This window comes from Eptesicus fuscus, chromosome 15 (genome assembly GCF_027574615.1).
Source record: "Eptesicus fuscus isolate TK198812 chromosome 15, DD_ASM_mEF_20220401, whole genome shotgun sequence".
In the NCBI taxonomy this organism is placed as follows: domain Eukaryota; kingdom Metazoa; phylum Chordata; class Mammalia; order Chiroptera; family Vespertilionidae; genus Eptesicus; species Eptesicus fuscus.
The window spans coordinates 73438103-73458876 of NC_072487.1; the positions used below are offsets into that span (position 1 = coordinate 73438103).

Below are 20774 nucleotides of genomic sequence, written 5' to 3' on the forward strand. Positions count from 1 at the left end.
CAGCCTTTTGTATTTCAGTATTCTCTCTTCTTCTACCAAAGGAACTTATTTTAAATTGCCTTTCTAAATCTTTTTCAGACTGGAAGACTGTATGTGTAGAATCATTCCAAAACACAAGGGTAGAGATACCCCCCGGGGAATCAGATCATAGGACCTGTGGACAGGGGAAGAGCTTCCATCTGCGACCACTCCTTTCTCCACAACAGAGAGTTCCTAAAGAAGTGAGACTCCATAAACGTGAAATACAAATGAAGAGCCTCAGGAGGAATTCAGACATAATTGAGTCTCACAGAGCAAAACCATACACATGTAATGACTGGCAAAGCCTTCGGTTACTGCTCTTCCCTTTCACAGCATCAGAGGAGCCACACTGGATGCGTGCAGAAAAGGATGGAGGATTCGGAACCGGAACGGAAGCGGGCTCGTACCAGAGAGGCGACTGCCTCCGGAAGCTGTTCAGAGGCGGAGGAAGAGGATGACGAGGACTATGTACCCTACGTGCCATTGCGACAGCGCCGACAGCTGCTGCTCCAGCGAAGACGCAGGGAGCTGTGGAGGAGGAGCAGCAGGACAGTGGCAGTGACCATCAGGGAGATGAGGACGACATCCCTCTGGGCCTTCAGTCCCATGTCAGCCTCCTGGATCAACACCAGCGCCTCAAAGAGAAGGCTGAAGCCCGCAAGGAGTCGGCCAAGGAAAAGCAGCTGAAGGAAGAGCAGAAGATCCTGGAGAGTGTGGCTGAGGGCAGAGCCTTGATGTCAGTGAAGGAGATGGCCAAGGGAATCACATATGAGGATCCAATCAAAACCAGTTGGACACCTCCCCGTTACGTCCTGAGTATGTCTGAACAGCGGCATGAACGTGTACGGACAAAATACCACATCCTGGTGGAAGGAGATGGAGTCCCACCACCCATCAAGAGCTTCAAGAAAATAAAATTCCCTGCAGCCATCCTGAGAGGCCTGAAGAAGCAAGGCATCCACCACCCAACGCCTATTCAGGTCCAGGGTATCCCCACCATTCTATCCGGCCACATGATAGGCATCGCCTTCAGGGGCTCAGGAAAGACGCTGGTGTTCACTTTGCCCGTCATCATGTTCTGCCTGGAACAAGAAAAGAGATTACCTTCCTCCAAGCATGAAGGGCCCTATGGACTCATTATCTGTCCCTCACGAGAGCTGGCTCGGCAGACCCACGGCGTCCTGGAGTATTATTGCCGCTTGCTGCAGGAGGACAGCGCGCCACTCCTGCGCTGCGCGCTTTGCATCGGGGGCACGTCTGTCAAAGAGCAGATGGAGGCCATCCGACAGGGTGTGCACATGATGGTGGCCACCCCTGGGCGCCTCATGGATCTACTGCAAAAGAAGATGGTCAGCCTAGACATCTGTCGCTACCTGGCCCTAGACGAGGCTGACCGCATGATTGACATGGGTTTCGAGAGTGACATCCGCACCATCTTCTCCTACTTCAAGGGCCAGCGACAGACCCTACTCTTCAGTGCCACCATGCCTAAGAAGATACAGAACTTTGCCAAGAGTGCCCTGGTGAAGCCTGTCACCATCAATGTGGGGCGTGCTGGGGCCGCCAGCCTGGATGTCATACAGGAGGTGGAATATGTGAAGGAGGAGGCCAAGATGGTGTATCTGCTCCAGAAGACACCCCCGCCCGTGCTCATCTTTGCAGAGAAGAAAGCAGATGTGGATGCCATCCATGAGTACCTGCTGCTCAAGGGGGTCGAGGCTGTGGCCATCCACGGGGCAAAGACCAGGAGGAACGGACCAAGGCCATCGAGGCATTCCGGGAGGGCGAGAAGGATGTTCTAGTGGCCACAGACGTAGCCTCCAAGGGCCTGGACTTCCCTGCCATCCAGCACGTCATCAATTACGACATGCCTGAGGAGATTGAGAACTACGTGCACAGAATAGGCCGCACCGGGCGCTCAGGAAACACTGGCATCGCCAGCACCTTCATCAACAAGGCCTGCGATGAGTCAGTGCTGATGGACCTCAAAGCCCTGCTGCTGGAGGCCAAGCAGAAGGTGCCACCTGTGCTGCAAGTGCTGCACTGTGGGGACGAGTCCATGCTGGAGATTGGAGGGGAACGAGGCTGTGCTTTCTGCGGGGGCCTGGGCCATCGCATCACCGACTGCCCCAAACTTGAGGCCATGCAGACCAAACAGGTCAGCAACATCGGCCGCAAGGACTACCTGGCCCACAGCTCCATGGACTTCTAGCCGTCGGTCATCCCTCTCCAAGAGGCCTCATTCTCTGGGTTCCAGTTGCCTCCAACACCAGACCCTGGACAAGAAGCCTGCATCCTTGGCCCAGCTGGCTTGGGCTAGGCTGGGCCTGGCTGCCTGCACTCTGTGCCTCTGGAATGACTATTGCTCCCCTTTATCCCAGTTGTCATTAAAGCACAAGCCTCTCTAGTCTCAAGAAAATAAGAGCCACAATTCAGAGAAGCCCCGAGTGCAGTCAGTGTGGGAAAGCCTTTAGCCAGAGCTCCTCTTATGCAGCACCAGAGGATTCACACTGGAGAGTAACCCTACAAGTGCCAGTGTGGGATGGCCTTCAGACAAAGTATAAATCTTATAACCAACCAGAAGACCTACTCAGGAGAAGCCATATCAATGTAAACAATGTTGGAAATTTGTGAGAGCTCAGCCCGCATTAGACATCATGGAATTCACACTGGAGAGAAGCCCTATGTGTAGGAAAGCTTTTTAACAGAGTTCATCCCTTAGCATCAGAAAATTCATACTGGTGTGACACCCCACCAATGTAGCATGTGGGAAGGCCTGCAGGGGTAGGTCAGCTTTCATTCGACACCAGAGCCTCCATGCTAGAGAGTAACTGCGAACATGACCAATGTGGATGGTTTGAAGGCCTCTGGAAACACGCTTTTTACCTTTAATAGAATGACTATTTCTTGTGGAAGGTCTCAGGAACTTTTTTCTCTTTAACATCATCTGTCAACTATATAACCCAACTGAAATTACTAGTTACCTATATTCAGTGGGCTTAAGTGCTTTTTTGTGTACCAAGCACTCCAGAAACCTGGTTTAATAAAGGTATGATCAACTCAATGGAAGACCTGGTTCCTATTTAAATGCTAGGTATTTCAGCAATGGTTATCCCTCCTTGAATGGCTTGCAAGAAACTAAAAGATCCAAGAATTCTGGCCAGGAAAGACCATCTTACCTTAAAATGGACAAATATGCAAATTGACCACACCTTTGCTACACCCACCAGGAAACGGCGGAGCCCAAGGCTAGGAAAGCCTAGGGCACCAGCGGGGAGACCAGGGGGGGGGGGGTTGCTCCTGTGATGGGTAGCAGGGAGGCTGGGTGCGGTCGAGCCCAAGGCCACCACCCAGGGCCAAGCCCCAACCATGAAAGAAGGCAGAAGGCGGTGGCCACAGCCAAGGACTGGGTGCCCGGTGCCAGCAGAAAACTGGTGCAGGCAGCCAGGTGAATGAAGGTCTACTAGTTTCTCTATAATGGGGTCAAATTATCTGATTTGAGGATGTAAATTCAAGTAGGGAAGACTCCAGGGCCAACCATTTAATGCTATCATTTCATCAAGGGTAGGTGAAGGATTCATGCCTCAATGCCAAATATATGAAAACCTACAGCCCTAGCTGGTGTGGCGCAGTGGATAGAGCGTCAGCATGTGGGCTAAAGAGTCTGAGGTAAGATTCCGGTCAAGGGCACATGCCCGGATTGTGGCCTCGATCCGCACTGGGTGGCGAGCAGGAGGCAGTCAATGATTTTCTCTCATCATTGGTTTCTTTCTCCCTCCCCGTCTGAAATCAATAAAAAATCATATAAAAAAAAAAAAACCTATGTACACCCAGGTGCAAGTTAAGTAACACTGCTATACCCAATGTCCACTATGAACTGACCTAGTGCGTGTTTCAGCTGTTAAGCCTTGGAAAGATAGAAGCTGAGGGTGTCTGGGGGCTGAGTTCCTGAAATAACTCCAGGAGGCACACCCTCACAGGGAGGGACAACCTGAAGAAGCCATGCTCTCCCTGGGCCAGAGGCAGGGGGGTTATCCCTGCTTTCCCCACTGGAGGGCAGTTCCCTTTGCTTTTCCACTTTGCACTGACCTGGGTCCTATTGCTGCCATTTCCACCAACTGGGGTCATCTCATCTCAGCAGTTACAAACCACTGTGTGCTTGCCCTGGTTTTGGTTAGGTATGCGTTTGACTTCAGGGGCAGGTTTCCCAGTACTGGCTGCCTGCTATAAGGGAAGCTGGTGTCAACTACTCCCACCCCTTACTTTTCCCTCACTTTCTACTAGTGTCTTCTCCAACCCCGATTGCACCTGGAGTGACTAAAAACCACCTACTAAAAGGCCTGTTGACAAAAGTTCTTGGGTTAATCATCCCCAAGTGGTGTTTCAAGCTACTCAAGTGTAGCTTATCTCAGTGCCCAGGTGGCCATCCGTTGCATGTCTAATAAAGGAAAAGGGAGTGGTAAGCTCTAATGGTGATTAAAAGAAACAGAGGGATGATGAGGAAAAAGGTGAAAACATTATAATCTGTTACTGGCTTAAAGCCAAGAGAATGTTAGGACTAGGCTGTAGCTAAACTTTAGAAGTATACTTGACCCTCACTTTCACATAAACTCAGATCAATCAAGGACACAGGTCAGGTTTCTTTGTTATCCAATCAGTGAGCCCCAGCTGTGTGCTGGAATGGATACCACAGTCTGGAATTGCAGGCCCTGGGCCCCAACCCACCAAATGATTTGGTCTAGGATGAAGAACTTCATCACCCATGTAGTTAGGCTGCACTACAAGCTTTCCTTCTGGCCAAGAACTATGGGAATGTCTACAAAACCTGCTGAGACGTCTCTTCTAGATGTCTTTTATGAGCTGCTGCCACAGAGGGCAGAAATCTGTTACTGGTAAGATAACAGATGCCCAGAATGGTGCTTCCACAGGTTCCCACCTTGGTCCCACCAACCACCTGACCACAAAGAACCTAGCTCCCCAAGGAGAAGGCCACATCAAAAAGTCCGCTGCTTGTCAAATGATTTTTAATTGAGTCCTTTTCCTTTGTAGTTCTTAACTCTGTAGGAAAGAAGAAAGAAATCCTATCAGTGATATGGAAAGAAGTCTTCTCAACCCCACTACTGACCAATTCTAAAACTCTCCAGCTTTCACCCTGATTTTAAGCAATGAAAAATACAGAAGTCACTTACAGCCGGACATTCCACTGCACCACTGTTGATATCATCTATGATGTCATGAGGGTGGCGGCCATCAACATTGCACCCCACAGACTGGGCAGTCCCCAGGATCTCTTTAATGGTTCCTATAATTAAAGAAAATGTGGCATTAGGTGGGAAACGCCAGCCCCTCACAATCCTCAGACACCACTGGGAACATCCATTTGAGTTCCACAGCAGACAGTGTCATAAAATATCAGAAATAAACACCCCGACTCCCCTACTTGAGAGCTCTCATTTAGTTATGCAAGGCCTGGATGCCAAGTCTCCATGGGACCCTTGATACCCAGATTAAATACATCTGGCCCCAAATCACCATGATCAAGCCACATTTTTCAAACCCAGAAAAGATTATACCCCAAATTTTGGGTCTTAAAGAATTACGTTTCCTTTAAAATGGGAAAAAGCTACTACTCAGTGAATATGCCCCATATTCCAAGGTGGTTCCATGTTGTCCTGCTCTTACCAGAGAGTTCTCTAGCTAAAGATCGGTGCCGCATCTGTCGGGCAATGCTGACAATCTCATCGAATGTGATATTTCCACTGTGCTTAACTGCAGAAAAAAGAAAACACAGCTAAAGCTTTGTCACAACCCAAAGCCAGAGCAGACCACAATGTCCTCCCTCAGCCATTTCTCGTTGTTCCCATGCTTTCGGCACAGAGTCCTCCACATGAAGAAGAACCCTGTTTCCTAAGCTGGGGTTCAGTTTCAGCTCACCACTGGAATGCACCAGCCAACAGGAAGTGGTCAGGTGCAGTGGCGGGTGGCTAATGGCAAAATGAAATCTTTACCAATCTTCACGTGTGACTGTTTCAGAGATGAGAAAAGGCAAGCTTAAGTTACTGGGGTTAATCTATTCAGAGTGTCACCCAGCTGAGAAGAGCTCTTTTATAATTCATCATTCTCAGTTGTTTCACCCTGAATGGTATTCATGATACTGCCTGGCTATATAACAGCCTGCCATCAAGTCCCCATGCCATCAAATCTCTAGTTCTCATTAAAAAGAAAGCATGCAGCTAAGTATCAGGCGTTGTGCAGACACCACCACTCACAAACTGCTCAGGGACAGAAAGGCCACTCACTGTTTTTTTGCTTCTTTCTGTCTCTTGGCGGTTCTTTGAGGGCTTTGATGATCAGGGCAGAGGCAGAAGGCACTACTTCAATCTGCAGAAGAGATTCTCAATGAGTAAGCCCTCCCCCAACCTCCAGTGAAGACGATACTGCCACACAGCTGGTTTCTTCCAGACCATGGGGCAGACACTGGACTTGTGGTCCATTCTCAAGGAATCTTCAAAATCCAAACCATGTCCTGGCCAAGGAGACATGAAGCTGTTTGCCCACGAACACACAGTGACAGGAGTTACTATTTGAGCACGTCTGACCTTGCTCTCGGGGAAAGCTTTCCCCACACATAACACTGCTCTCACCACTAATGGTAGGTGGCCATGTCAGCAAAACCTTCCCCCCAGGAACCCCAGAGGGTAGCTACCCTGCCCACCCTCAAACCAAGTACCTGGGCCTGTCTGTTCTGAATGGTCAGTTTCACTGTAATCCTCAGACCCTTCCAATCACCAGTTGCTTTGGCGATGTCATCACCAACCTTTTTTGGAGACTGTAGAAATAAAGGTTATAAAATTATATTGTGCCTCAAGTTAGAAATCCTATTCAGTCTTCCTCACTTGCCAATACCCCAAATCCTCCTATAGAGCACACAGGAAACTGAACACACAGCTGTACTTACCCAATCAAAGCAAGGCTCTCAACATAGTATAAACTGTAAACATTCAGCTAGGGGTGAGACTTGTTCAGGGTTATAAGCTGCAGGCCATGGGCCATTTTGGGCCAAAATTACCTACCTACCCTCTCAGAAGGACCTATGTGATAACGTAGGGAGAAAATTCCCACACTGGTTACATTCAGATCATCTGGAGACCTTTCAAGGTATCAGGATCCCGTGTCAGGCCAACCCAAGTCACTCTATGGGGATGGAGGTCTGGGCATTTGCTACTTTAGAATTTCCCAGTGACCACTAGGAAACATGTCCCGTTAGTGCCAGCAGAGCTACGGGCCCAGAACGGTATTAAGACACTGGTTAATGTGTGCATATAAGCATAACCTATGGACACAGACAATGGGGGAGGGGGGAAGGTTGGAAGAAGACAATGGGGGAAAAGGGGACACAGGTAATACTTTCAACAGTAAAGAATTAAAGAAAGACACTTGTTAAGCAAGACCAACGTGGGAGAACACTTGGGACAAGAGACCACTGTGCAAGGAACAAAGGTCTCATGATATTTGGGGAAATCCAACTTCAGTAAAATGGGTTACGAGGGAAATAAGACTGGTCGTAAGTAAAGCTGGTCACATTCACTATTCGGTTTGGAGCAGAACAGGAATCACAAGCGATTACCATGTTCACCAGAATCTTCACCCAACATCCCAGTTAAGCCTCCAAACAGTGATTATGCCCACCTCCCACACTAGAAAACATAGGCTAAACCTCAACTGGTTTGGCTCAGCAGACAGAGCGTCAGCCTGTGGTCTAAAAAGTCCTGGGTTCCATTCAGGTCAAGAGCACATGCCTGGGTTGTGGGCTCAATCCCCAGCATGGGGCGTGCAGGAGGCAGATTCTCTCTCATCACTGATGTTTTTCTCTCTCCCTCTACCTTCCTCTCTGAAATCAATAAAAAGAAAACATAGGCTGAAAGTCACTAAGCCACCTAACTTCAAAACCCCCCCCCACCCCCCATGGCCCTCCCAGCCTCTCCCTCAGGTTCACTCACACAGCGGTCAGGAGGCAGTGGACTGGAAGTCACCGCTTCCAGGAACTGGGTTCTATGCTCATCGATAACCTTTCTAACGCACCTCCAGGCAATTCAGTGCACCAGAGGTTTACTGGGGATGGAAATCGCCAGCGCCAATGGCACCTCAGGCACAGCTGTGCTTGACCAGGCAGCGCCTAACTGCTCCCAGGTAAGAAACAACCCACCGCGAGAATGACTTACCAGGCCCAGGGGTCCGATCTTGGGGGCCAGGGCAGACATGGCACCCACTTCCCCACCGGTGCACCTCAGGTATACTGGGAGGAAAAAACCGGTAAGTCCTTCTGCAGAGTCCCAGCCGCAGCCCCCTCCCCATCGCTCCGGGCTGGCCACGCCACACTCTGCCTCTTCTCCAAACAGCACCAGGAACCTCGGGGAGGAGCGAGGCGGGCCACCCCCTCCTTGGGCGTGAACAGCTCCAAGTGCCACCAGTACCCGTGGTCTTCGGTTGGGCAACGGCTAACGAGGCCCACCTCGGGCCGGCGTGGAGGAAGCCGGACTGGCAGCCCACCCAGTCTACGGGGGAAGCGCCGGAGACAAACCTTACCCTACGCGTGCGGGCTGCATCGCCGCCACAGGTGCTCCGGTCCTCCCTCCCCGTTTGCACGTGGGGAAGCTGAGGCCCAGAAAGAGTAAGAGGCTTGGCTAGGACTTCCCGGCGCCCTGAACACGGCACCGGAAAGGCCTCTAGTAGGCAGCAGCTTAATAGCGCGACGCGGTAAAAGTAGGAATTGCGGAGGGGCCGCAGGCCCGACGGGCTGCTGGGAAAACGGATGCCTTCCCGCAGCCCCGGCCACAGTTAAAACACGCACCGACTTTGATCTCGTTGGGGTCGAACTTCGGCGGCATGGCGGAGGCAGCTGGTGTCGGATGAACCCGGATTCGGGACGACCGAGGAAAGTTGCACCTGAGCCTCCTCCGAGCCGAAAGCCGAAAGACCGGAAGGCCTTTCAGCTGCGCCGGATATAGCCCGGAAAGCGCAGCTCTCGCGAGAACTGCCTTCTCCGCCCATTGCGAGAACCGCCCTCTCTGACCAATCTCCCAGCGACGCCCCTGCCGCCATGTTCCTTGTGGGCAGGCGCCAGAAGCTGACAAGTTGGGAACCTGGCACCGGGTAAGATGTGAATGGGTGCTTGGAAGGGGGTTCAGGGCAGTTCGCCCAAGGGAGGCAGACAAGAGAGGGCTGCTCCCAAGATCCCGGTCCTTTCTGTCCCCCATTTTCCCTTGTGATGAGGATCACCCCATGGTCCCTGTCTCCTAATCCCGAGCTCCGCCCCTCCGGAGAGGTCCGCTCATATTCTGGGACCCCAGGGCCACAGCGACCCCGGACCCCCTTTTAACTCCCTCGTGATGTGTGCATTTTAGTTATCAAAACAATTCCGTTCGCGTCCAGATCCGTTCGAACTCTTAATTCCAAAATGCTGCGGTTCTCGGAGTCTCAGACTTCGTCATCCTGGTCTGCATGACTTTCTGAGATTGAGTTTCGGTCCCCAGCTCCTGCGTTTGGGGGAGACCAGTCTCCCGATCCACCGGGGGCCCTGCCAGGTGGTCTGCGGCCCAGCGTCCATGACCAAACCCTACGAGTGATCGGCGTGGCTTCGGGTTTACCCGCGGAAGGAACGTCGGGACCTGTCCACCCACAAAGCCAGGTCGGGCACTCCCCACTGCAGCCAGGGCAAGATGGGTGTGGTTCTCCCGATCTCGACAGCACGTCGGGGGAGGGGATGGACGACGGATGGACATCGGGGAGCAGGTTGGGAAGAGCGGATCTGGAAGGGATGGTCATTGGGGAGGAGGTGGTGAAAGAGGTTTGTCTTTGGGGAGCATAAAGGGTAAGAGCTGGTCATCAGGGAAGGATGGGGGAGGGCTGTTTTTGGACTATTCCTCATCCCTGCAGGAAGATGGGGTGACAAGAGGGGCCTGAGCCAGCTCTGCAGTCTTGGCCGGCTCCCCAGACAGCCCACACCCCTGTGGGCAGAGACTGGTGATCTCTCCCCACCCCGCCACCCTCACTACCCCTAACCTCTGGGCTGGGTGTCTGTCTAGCTCCTTAAATTAAATTGTAGGAGGCCCTGAATAAATGTGGTGCTATGTGGCCAATATTTATTTATTGAGCACTCTTTATGTGGCAGGTACTGTGCTATGGGCTTTACATACATGAAATCACTGGATCCTCATAGAACCGGGTGTTGGTAACATCATTACACCTTACAAATGAGGAAACTGAGGCTCAGAGAGGTGAACCAAGGTGACATGGTTGGTGGGTGTTAGATCTGGGATTCCGACCCAGTTTTATTTCATCCCAAAGCCCAGGCTGTTAACCGTAAGCTTCCCTGAATGCTTGCTTCCGGACCCATCCACGTCCGTCATCAAGCACCGATATTTGCAGATCCTGGGCAGGCAGTGAGCTCCTGGCTTCTGAGTTCAGGACAGTGTACTTAGTGTGTGCTGAGTTATTCCAGCACCGAAGAGTTGGGCAAATCTGCAGGATCGGGACTCAAAAGAGCAGAATTCCAGACTGGTTTTGCTACAATCCAGGCTGTATAACCAGGTCACTGAACTCAATAATCATCAGTTTCATCACTATAAACAGGGCTGTGGTGAGAATCGAATGGAATAATAACAGAGAGTGGCAAGGTGCCTGAGAACTGCTTTCGAATTTCTATTTTAAAAATCTCTCTGGTGATGGTGTAGTTGCGCTCCCCAAGGTCGTGGCTGGCTGATGTCATGCCCTGTTTGATGTGCTGATGCCTCTCTCACAGTGTTTCTAGAAGGGATTCCTCAGGCCAATCTGTCAGAGTCCTCGGGGAGCGTCCTTAGAAGGGACCCGAGGAACCTTCTCTAGGCCACACCCTTGTGGAAAGGTGGGAATCTAGAATGGGGGCAAAAGCATGCCAGAGGCAAATGTGGGCCCAAACCCTGGCCACCCGGCTTGCCACGATGCTCTTTCCACCACATACTGCTGCTTATTGTCTAGTCCAGTGGTCGGCAAACTGCGGCTCTCGAGCCACGTGTGGCTCTTTGGCCCCTTGAGTGTGGCTCTTCCACAAAATACCACGGCCTGGGCGAGTCTATTTTGAAGAAGTGGCGTTAGAAGAAGTTTAAGTTTAAAAAATTTGGCTCTCAAAAGAAATTTCAATCATTGTACTGTTGATATTTGGCTCTGTTGACTCATGAGTTTGCCGACCACTGGGCTAGTCAACAGAGGGTATTGAGCGCCTGCCATGCCTGGCTCAGGACACAGAGTGATGGTGGAGAGGGGTACAGCCCCTGCCCTCAGGTACTGAGAGGCGGTGACAGACTCCCCAGGTCCTAGCTTTTCTCTTGCCCTAGTGCCGCGAAGCTTGCTCCAGGGGAAAGGAAGGATGCCGCTCTTCTTCCGGAAGCGGAAACCCAGTGAGGAGGCTCGGAAACGCCTGGAGTACCAGATGTGCCTGGTGAGGAAAAATGGGTTGCCTCTGAGTTCCTCCCCATCTCCGCCTCTGCCCCATGAAGCAGGGCTCTGCACTGCCCCCCAGACAAGCCGTGCTCCCTCCTCTCAGCCTCCCCCAGGCCCAGAGGAAACCTGTGACTTAGAGCAGACGGGTGAGGCTGCCTGTCAGGTGCTCAGGAGCGCCCTGTGCTTCCCGCCACCGACGGGTTACACCTGTCAGCACTTGTCCATTTGCTCTTCCCGCTGGCCCCGAAGCCCCTTTAAAGCAGGGAGCATTGGCCCACCTACAGACTGGACTGGACTAGTGGAACCATATGCTGTCCATGGGCCCTTGCAGATCCTTAATCCTGTGTTTCTTTGCCTGGTGTGTCCGCTCTGCAAGGATGTTTTGTTTGAAACATAAAAATTATTTTTATCCTTAGGCAAAAGAAGCTGGGGCAGATGACATTCTCGACATCTCTAAATGTGAGCTCTCCGAGGTAAATTGGGGTGGTGCTGTGGTTGTGAATTTGATCTGTCTTTTTTCCCTTGAACCACCTGTCCCTGGGAAAGACAGATGTGGACTGGGGCTTTCTCTTTTTTTTTAATTTTTTTCTTTTCTTTATTGATTAAGGTATTACATATGTGTCCTATCCCCCCATTGCCCCCCCCCCCGACTACCCCACACACACACCACACACACACACACTCATGCCCTCACCTCCCTGGTGTCTGTGTCCATTGGTCAGGCTTATATGCATGCATCCAAGTCCTTTGGTTGATCTCTCCCTGGACTGGGCTTTCAGAAGTCCGGAAGCCCTCGTGCAGAGATGTTTCCTTAGATGTTGTTCCTGTCCAAAAGAATGGAGGTGATCTTTGGCCTGAGCATAGTCTTCAAGAGTCAGAGCCTATTTAGAAAACGTACCACAGATTCCTAGGAGAACCTGGGTTTCTCCAGCCTCTGCAAAGCACCAGAGACCTTTGTTTTGCCCCTGATAGAGGTGAGGATGGGGATGGGGTCGGTGGGCCAGGCAGGGCAGTCTCCTGCCAGCTGATCTGGAGGGCTGACCGTACCCCGAGCCACACTCCTCACCAGCCTTTCCCTGGGCTGAGCCATTCCCATCGGCATTGTGCACTGTGTGTCTCCGGCCCCATCTCTCCCTCGCACTCAGAAAACAAATTAAAAACTGAGGGAGGGGAGGTACTAACTCGTCTTTATTTCATCTTAGATTCCATTTGGGGCTTTTGCAACGTGCAAAGTTCTACAGAAGAAGGTGAGCCAACCCGTTGTAGAGACTTTATTGCAATCCGGTGGGACTTTTAGGACCTCTCTTCCTGGCATCTCTCTTCTCTCAGATTCTCGCCCTTTCAGCCTACACAGGCCTGTTCACAGTTGGGAGAGTCGGCTTTGGCATTGGACAGCCCCAGGTCACACCCTGGCTTTGCCCCTCCGGACTTGGGCAACTTCCTTAAACTCTTCCCTCTCGGTTTCCTCACCTCTGAAGCGAACACATTCATAGCTTTACTCTCACAGAGCTTAGCGAGAATTGAATGAGTGACTGGTAGAGACAGAGATCCAAATGCACAGAGTGTGATGCCTGCCACGGGAAAACCCTGCGCGACCTCATTGTTATTAATAATGAAAACTACACTTGCTTCATTCTGGTCACTGGGGAGATTAAAAGTGTACTGAATGATTGTTCAGAAAGTCTTTGCAGCTTTGAATGCAGCTAGATCAGCGTAATCTAAGTAAATTATCTAGCTGAAGGTAGGTGAGAAGTGTTCCATACCAACAGAATAGTGAGCTCCTTGTCACTGGAAGCATCCACACAGGAGTCCATGCCTAACTAAGGTGACAGCCCGGGCCGAGTGTCCATTAGCTTGTTAGTCATCCTGGCAGCCCACGGAGATTAGGACAACAGCGCGGGCTCCCTTCCCAGAATGGAAGGTAGGTTTAGTCTTCTAAGGTCCCTTTTACCCTTGAAATTCCAGGTCTTGAGGTCATCTGATTCCACTTTGGAGATCCCATCCCATCCCCACCCTGCCCCGCCCAGCCCACCTGCCCTCAGCCTTCCCCACCTGATGCGCTTCAATCTAAGGAGCCATGCCGAAATCTTTCCCACAGGTGTTGATTGTCCACACGAATCACCTCACTTCCTTGCTTCCGAAATCCTGCAGCCTCCTAAGTCTTATAACCATCAAGGTAACGGGGCCCTTCTCCCAGGCATCAGGCTAGAACCACTATCGATGTTTTATTGCATGTCTAGAAGCCTGGAGTTCCAGGTGGCAGCCACGCGTCCCTCGTTCGAGTTTATGCCAGCCAGGCCCAATGTAGTATTCACTCTGGCGTTTGATCAGCATGGTTTACTGGGCGCCTTCCACGTGCTGGGTGTGGGGTGGGGTTACCCAGAGAACCAGCCACAGGCCCTGCCCTCGGGGAACTTGCCTGCTGGGTGGAAAGACAAACCACAGACTCATAGCAAGCGAACTAGCAGAAAGCAGGGAGACCGCTGGTCCCAGGCCATTGGCACAGGACGATGCCAGGCATCATGTGGTCAGTGTGTGAAAGCCTGGTGACTTGGGCGATGCCTCCTGACGGTCAGCACAGGAGGGGATGTGGTACTCACACAGTGCGTGAGGGGTGGCTGCAGGATTGACTGGGTATACACACCAGGAGAAGACCGGCAGCACAGGCTCCCAGGTGTCTTTACGGTTAACTGGTGTGCAGTCCGGGGTAGTTTCTGCTTCTCTTCATTGTCCAACGTGGTTATAGTCAGAAAGGGATAACATTAAATTTTTATGTTTATGTGTACTTACATTTCATATGTATTTCATATATATGTATAGTATAGATACATATGCATATGCATGCATACTGGTATATATATCTTTTATACTCATTTTCACTGTTAAGAAAATTAACAAATGCAGGTAGGCAGAAAATGAGGAAAAACATATTATTTCATACTCCAGAGAACCAACACTCAATATTTTATTGCATGTTTAGTAGTCACTTTCTTTGCAAATATATATTTATACTATGAAGATTTTTTCTCTTTAACATATAAATGTCTTTGCATACTTTTTTCACTCAATAGTAAAAATGAATATTTGACGGATGAAAGGATGAAAGGGGATAATACTTTGGAAGCGGAAATGAGGTGGGATGATTGCTTAGTTGGAGAGGAGAGGCTGGGCGCTGCTCCAACAGCCGCTCGCCTCTCCTCTCGGACCTGAGATGGAGGGGTGGCCTCCGTTGGTCACTGTCAGGTGCTGAGCCTGTCTTCCTTCCGCAGGTTCTGGATCTTCATGAGAACCAGCTGACGGCCCTCCCTGAGGATATAGGGCAGCTGACGGCCCTCCAAGTAAGGCCACAGAAACAGAAAACCCACCTCTGATGCCGAGGTGATCAATTGCAGCGTCACAGGCGGCACTCGGGCCATCCCCTGCCCCTTTGCTGTTAAGACCCCAGGAGGCCCTCGCTGTTGCAGTCTGGGCTGTGGGCATCCCCCACCATGTTTTGGGGCTTGTTCTTTTGGGGATTTCATCATGAGCTTCCACAACTTTGCAGAAAAAGAGGGCCTGTCGCGTGCACCTTTTAAAATGCTGAGCTCAGCCCTGACTCCGCCTCCGTTCCAGTCACTGTCAGTAGCCCTCCACGTGTTGAGTGCTCGCTGCGTCCAGCAAGCTGAGCATTTCCCTGTGTTATCCATCAGTCAGCCTCCCCGTGAGGCAGGTGTTGACTGATCCCATTTTACAGAGGAAGAAGCGGCTTCCTTCCCACTCAGATTAACATGCCTTCTCTGCACTGAGCCCAGTCAGACCCTGTGTGAGGGGTCCATGTCTGCAGCCTCCTCCCGGCTGCCTCCCCTTCGTTCCCTGCAGTCAGCTCCTGACACCCTCTGGCCTTCTGCGCCCACCTCTCCACAGGGCTTTTCCTTCTGCCTGAGCGGCTCATGCTCTCAGCCCCCCTACCCCCCGTGTCCCTGAGGGTCCTCCCCGACCTCCCATCTAAGGAGATCTACTTTAATCGCCTCTCTGCCAACCCCAGATTATTTCCCCGAGAGCGCCAATTGCAGTATAATTACTGATTATGTGTCTATTGGCTTGACCGTCTCCCCTACTAAAATGTAATCCTGTGGGGGCCACGCCCTCACCTCACCACTTGAATGAACAACCCTATGATGTGGGTGATGCCACCGCATTTTAGAGTAGAGAGAACTGTCCAGAGAAATGACTATAACTTGCCCAAAGTCACACAGAGAACACGTGGCAGAACAGAAGTAATTGCCACCACTTAGAGCCACGATGAATGCCTTGGTGTAGGGCAGTGATGGCGAACCTATGACACGCGTGTCAGCACTGACACGCGTAGCCATTTCTGATGACACGCGGCCGCATGCCGAGGATGAAACATTTGCTGCTCCTGAGGATGAAACATTTGCGACTAGAGTCTTGGAGTTAGTTTTTTCCTCAAAGTGACACACTACCCGAGTTATGCTCAGTTTTTTGGCGAAGTTTGACACACTAAGCTCAAAAGGTTGCCCATCACTGGTGTAGGGTCTTTGGGGACATTTTTAGTATGTTTGTTTTTATAGAATTGCTGCATTCACTCTTTTGTAACGTTTGGATACTTGACACTAACTCAACCATCCTTTGGTTCATCAAATATTCATCTGCCACATCATTTTCAATAGAGGCTTAGCTTTCCGTGGTATCTATGTTTAATGGCTACTTAGTGTGTCTTCCTGTTGGCCTTGCTCACCTCAGTAATGCATCCCGGAGGAAGCACGGCCTTCGGAATCCGACCAACCAGGTTCCGACCTGGCCAGCCGCTGCAGCCTTGGAAGCTGGGCAGACCCCACTGCTTGATGCAGCTCAGCTTCCTTTCCTGACCCTGGGGTAACGAGAGCCTTCTCACCAGCTGCCTCACCCAGATCCCTGAGCCTCTCAGTCCTCTCCTCCCTCCCTTCCTGATGGTGGGACTGTGGCTGTGCATTTTGTGGTCCGTGTAAATGATGGAACCTCAGCCAGAAATGCGTTCAGGGTCTGGCTTTGCTCTCTTGGGCACATGGATTCGCTGGTCTGAGCCTCAGTTTTCTCGTCTCTCTATTGGGATAATAATCACAAGGCTGTCGGGAGAAGGTAAAGGTGTGTGTGGAGCCCAGATGATTCCTGGCCCAAAGCAGGGGTGTCACTATTGTCCGTACGTGAGATCTCATCATTTTTTCACAATTATTATTTTTTTTTTATTTATTGATTTTTAGAGAGAGAAAAACACCAATTTGTTGGTCCTCTTATCCATGCATCCACTGGTTGACTCTTGTATGTGCCCTAACTGGCGATCAAACCCACAATCTTGGTGCAATCGGGATGATGCTTCAACCAACTGAACTACCCGGCCACGGTGGGTCTCATCGTTTTTTCCTTTCTTAGGTATTGAACCTGGAAAAGAATCAACTGACGTATCTCCCACGTTCCATTGGGAACCTGACCCAGCTCCAGACCCTCAATGTGAAAGGTAGGAGCCAAGAAGCCCTGTCCATGTGACCCTCAGTCAGCTCTGTCCCAGCCAGCAGCCTCCTGGAGCCATTGAGCATGAGGGCAGCCAGTCCGAGGTGTCACTGCACACTGGACGGACCTCCTTCTAGGTCGGTCTGTCTCCAGGGTAACCATAGATGGGACCTTATGGGAGGAGGACAGACAGCATTGACAGACAGGCCTCTGAGACACACACTTGTATTGATAACAACGAATATGGTGGTGAGAGTAGTGGACTGACAGTGAGAGCGAGTCAGGAGCCTCGGGAATGGTGCCGAGTAGAGCTTCACAATCAGTGAGCAGCGCTTCCACGTTCGGAGGTGCAGGGAGCCTCAGGACCAGTCCGCGAGGTCTGGAGAGGGAGGAGATGTTATCCCCAAGTTACAGATGAAGCAAGTGAGGCTCAGAGAGCGGGGGCTTGCTCAAGACCACCCAGTGTGATAATGACAGAACCAAGATTCCGATGAGTCAGTGGAGTGCCTGCCCCAGTCCTTTCCTTTCTCCTGCTGTAATGCCTCAGTCTACCTGAATGTGGCATGAATAACGATAAAAATAATGGCGCCCCATTTACTGATCCCTTACTATGTGATAGGCACTGTGCCGAGGACCTCACATACATAATCTCATGGAATCCCTCAATATTCCTACGAGGCCAAATGGTATTATAATCCCATTTTACAGATGAGAAGACTGTGCCCCAGGAAGGTAGAGCTGGTTTTCCAAAGTCACCCAGCTAGTAAGTTGTGCAGTGGGAACTTGAGCCCAGGTCGCTGAAACCCCACCGTCATGTTCTTCCTCACAGAGTCTCAGTCAGAGTCAGAGTGAGGCAACCCCTCCCCCCGAGTCCTGGTGGGTGTCAGCCAGGAAGCTGGTGAAGGGGTTTTGGGGTGTTGAGCTGTGCCATTGGGATCTCTCCAGACAACAAGCTGAAGGAGCTTCCAGACACCTTGGGGGAACTTCGAAGCCTACGCACTCTTGACATCCGTGACAATGAGCTGCAGAGGCTGCCGCAGATGCTGGCACACGTGCGGACCCTGGAGGTCAGTGGAGCCATTCCTCCCTGGGGTTCTCCTGCCGCCCACGGTGCTGAGGACCTGTCCTGGTCACAGGGTGCTGGGGTCACGGAGATCTCAACACGTGGTCCTTGGGAGTGACCAGTGTGTGAACAGTTGTAATTACGTGGCTTTGCTGTCATGATGGTGGCATAGGAACCTATTTCTGAAGTGAAGAGATAACATCAAATCCCGATGGGGTTAACACTGTGAAAGAGGTGATATTTGAGCCAGACCGTGAAAGAGAAAGAAGCTCTGAGGATGTAGACAAGGGTAGCAGGAGCATCCCAGGTGCTTACTAAGGCTCAGCACTTGACCTGCATTCGTTCTCTGAATCCTCACAGAAACCCTGTTGTGTCCCTTTGCAGATGAAGAGCCTGAGGCCTGGACCATTTAAGGAGCTTGCCCAAGGGCCACACAACTAGTAATAAATAGCAAAGATGGTTTCAAACCCAGGCAGTCTGAATCCAGGGCCTGGTTCCGCCCCTGGTGCAGGCACTTCTCCATTCACAATGACACTCACCTGACAGCACCCCAGACTCCCCTGATCGTCTGTCAGTGAACTGGCTCGCAAGCCAGACTGCTGACCAGTGGCATCTGGGTGAGGAGCACGGAGATAGCAAAGGGAGGTGACTGACCCCAGGGGCTGGTCCCCGCTGCCATGGTGGACAGCCTAAGGAAGGACAGGATGAGGCCGCTCGCCCTGCGCAAGCTGGAGAAATGGCCAGCACGTGGGCATTTATTCTCTGTGCTTCCAGCAATGATGGAAATGTTTAGTGACGTGTGGCTGGTATGACCAAGGAACCACATGCTTCATTTTATTGAATTTTATTCATCTATATTTAAATAGCTACCTGTGCTCAGTTGCCACCTTATCAGACAGCACAGCTCAGAGCAGTGTTCCTGATTCTAAAGCCATTCTAAGACAGAAAGAGCTCTGTGGTTTGTTTTATAGCGATTCTTTAAACAAAAATCTTTTGGGCTTCTTGGTGGCACCTTGGACAAACCTGTTTTCAGGATGAGACAACAACAGCAACCATTCTTAGTTGAGGCCAAAGTCTTTTTCACGTGTTATCTCCTATTACCCACCTAACGGCCTGCCAGGGGGGTGATATTGTGCCTATTAAGTCTGAGGGACCTTCGGCTCCAGGGAGGTCAAGTGGCCCGTTCCAGGACACACAGCTGGCCCCCTGGTGAGCTGGAGTCTAAAACCAGGGCTGTGTGACTCGGTGCTGTCCAATCGCTGCTCCTCCTGCCGATGACGGAAATGTTCCATAGTCTGTGCTGTCCAGTACAGTAGCTGCTGGCCACCTGTGGCTATAGAGCACTGAACATGTGGCTGGTGCAACTGGGGAACTGAGCTTGAAATTCTCTTTAATTTTAATCAGTTAGCCTTGGCCAAGTAGTTCAGTTGGTTAGAGCATTGTCTCAATACGCCAAGGTTGTGGGTTTGAACCCCAGTCAGGGCACAATTTAAAAAAATTTTTTTCCCAAAATATATATTTTTAGTTGATTTCAGAGAGGAAGGGAGAGGGAGAGGGAGATAGAAACATCAATGATGAGAATCATTGATCTGCTGCCTCCTGCACGCCCCCCAGTGGGGATCAAACCTGCAACCTGAGCATGTGCCCTGACCAGGAATTGAACCATGACCTCCTGGTTCATAGACCCACAGAGTCACACCGGCCAGCTAAAAAAATTGCACCTATTAAAATTTAAACATAAATGGCCACACGTGGCTTGTGGCCACACATGGCTCATGGCCACTTGGAGGCTGATATATACCGCTCCGAATTTTTTTCTATAAATATACTAATCTGAGACTATAGGAGTATTTTTTTTTTTTTTTACAAAAATGGAATCTTATTCTCTATGCTGTCCTATAACTTTCTTTGTTTTGCTCATTCATGTATTTACCCAAAAACATGAATTGAGTGTGTACTGCCTTCTAGTCACTGTTCTAGGAGCTGGGACTACAGATGGAACGAGGCAGGTGAGCTCTCCCTGCTAGGCAGAGGAGATAGTGAGCACGTATTCATAACTGCACCCAATGGTTTTTCATTGTGTTGAGCAGTGGCGTGAACAACATATAAAAAGGGTTCCCTTGTGTCTGCAGACTCTAAGCCTGGATGCCTCGTCCATGGTCTTCCCGCCGCCGGAGGTGTGTGGCGCAGGCACGGAGGCTATCCAGCAGTTCCTCTGCAAAGGTAAGGCCAGGCAGCCTCCTCCTCCACTCAGTGAGCACCCGTGGCCCTGGCAGCTGCCCTGTGCCAGCTCAGGTTGGGGAGGCGGCAGAAACCAAGGAGGTCAGTCTGGCAGGAGAGACGGGCCAAACATCACACAAGGAAGTATCTATATATATAAAAGCCTAAGCGATCGGCCAACTGGTGGACTGGTAGCTATGACATGCACTGACCACCAGGGGGCAGACGCTCAATGCAGGAGCAGAAACCACAGGCATGGAAACATGGAACAGACTGATGAATCTCAGAGGGAGGAGGTTGAGAGGAGAGGGCGGGAAGAGATTAACCAAAGATCTTATATGCATACTAGAGGCCCCGTGCACGGATTTGTGCACCAGTGGGGTCCCTTGGCCTGGCCTGTGCCCTCTCGCAATCCGGGACCCCTCAGGGGATGTCAGAGAGCCAGTTTCAGCCCGATCCCCGCAGGCCAGGTCAAGGGACCCCACCGGTGCACGAATCTGTGCAC

General features: G+C 51.2%; 2 protein-coding genes, 1 non-coding gene and 1 pseudogene across 6 annotated transcripts in view; 2 read left to right on the plus strand and 2 right to left on the minus strand.

Moving 5' to 3' along the window:
* The first annotated feature begins 344 nt into the window (after nucleotides 1-344).
* LOC129151605 (probable ATP-dependent RNA helicase DDX41) lies at nucleotides 345-2277 on the plus strand (annotated as a pseudogene).
* A 2584-nt stretch (nucleotides 2278-4861) lies between these two features.
* Nucleotides 4862-9010, minus strand: LOC103296193 (60S ribosomal protein L12). Of its 4 annotated transcripts, XM_054726996.1 has the most exons (8): nucleotides 8873-8912; nucleotides 8608-8676; nucleotides 8244-8317; nucleotides 6752-6850; nucleotides 6321-6402; nucleotides 5704-5790; nucleotides 5211-5323; nucleotides 4862-5079 (listed from the first exon to the last, which is right to left on the minus strand). In XM_054726996.1, exons 3-8 carry the CDS (start codon nucleotides 8280-8282, stop codon nucleotides 5074-5076), a joined length of 426 nt encoding a protein of 141 aa, XP_054582971.1. In that variant the 5' UTR covers nucleotides 8283-8317; nucleotides 8608-8676; nucleotides 8873-8912; the 3' UTR covers nucleotides 4862-5073. The 4 variants fall into 4 exon arrangements, with proteins under 4 accessions (XP_054582971.1, XP_054582972.1, XP_054582969.1 ...); XM_054726997.1 differs by lacking the exon at nucleotides 8608-8676 and having other exon boundaries at nucleotides 8873-9010; XM_054726994.1 differs by having other exon boundaries at nucleotides 8608-8942.
* On the minus strand, nucleotides 5874-6002 carry LOC129151790 (small nucleolar RNA SNORA65). Its single transcript, XR_008558425.1, has one exon. It is a non-coding gene; the product is annotated as a small nucleolar RNA SNORA65 (small nucleolar RNA).
* A 103-nt stretch (nucleotides 9011-9113) lies between the features above and the next one.
* LRSAM1 (leucine rich repeat and sterile alpha motif containing 1) overlaps nucleotides 9114-20774 on the plus strand; it is a 34655-nt gene continuing 22994 nt past the window's right edge. The window contains exons 1-10 of the mRNA XM_054727285.1: nucleotides 9114-9174; nucleotides 9555-9709; nucleotides 11394-11497; nucleotides 11916-11972; nucleotides 12702-12746; nucleotides 13598-13675; nucleotides 14769-14837; nucleotides 16909-16993; nucleotides 17932-18053; nucleotides 20182-20272. Of these exons, the coding sequence (XP_054583260.1) occupies nucleotides 11426-11497; nucleotides 11916-11972; nucleotides 12702-12746; nucleotides 13598-13675; nucleotides 14769-14837; nucleotides 16909-16993; nucleotides 17932-18053; nucleotides 20182-20272 (619 nt within the window). The 5' untranslated portion in view covers nucleotides 9114-9174; nucleotides 9555-9709; nucleotides 11394-11425. The remainder of the gene's footprint in view (nucleotides 9175-9554; nucleotides 9710-11393; nucleotides 11498-11915; nucleotides 11973-12701; nucleotides 12747-13597; nucleotides 13676-14768; nucleotides 14838-16908; nucleotides 16994-17931; nucleotides 18054-20181; nucleotides 20273-20774) is intronic.

What these genes read in the sequence shown, in the direction of transcription:
- LOC103296193 (XM_054726997.1), bottom strand. Translation starts at nt 8,909, where the DNA reads ATGCCGCCGAAGTTCGACCCCAACGAGATCAAAGTCG. An exon ending in CCCCAACGAGATCAAAGTCG is followed by an intron (nt 8,318 to 8,872) that starts GTGCGTGTTTTA and finishes TTTTCCTCCCAG; the next exon opens with TATACCTGAGGTGCACCGGT. An exon ending in AGATCGGACCCCTGGGCCTG is followed by an intron (nt 6,851 to 8,243) that starts GTAAGTCATTCT and finishes TTATTTCTACAG; the next exon opens with TCTCCAAAAAAGGTTGGTGA.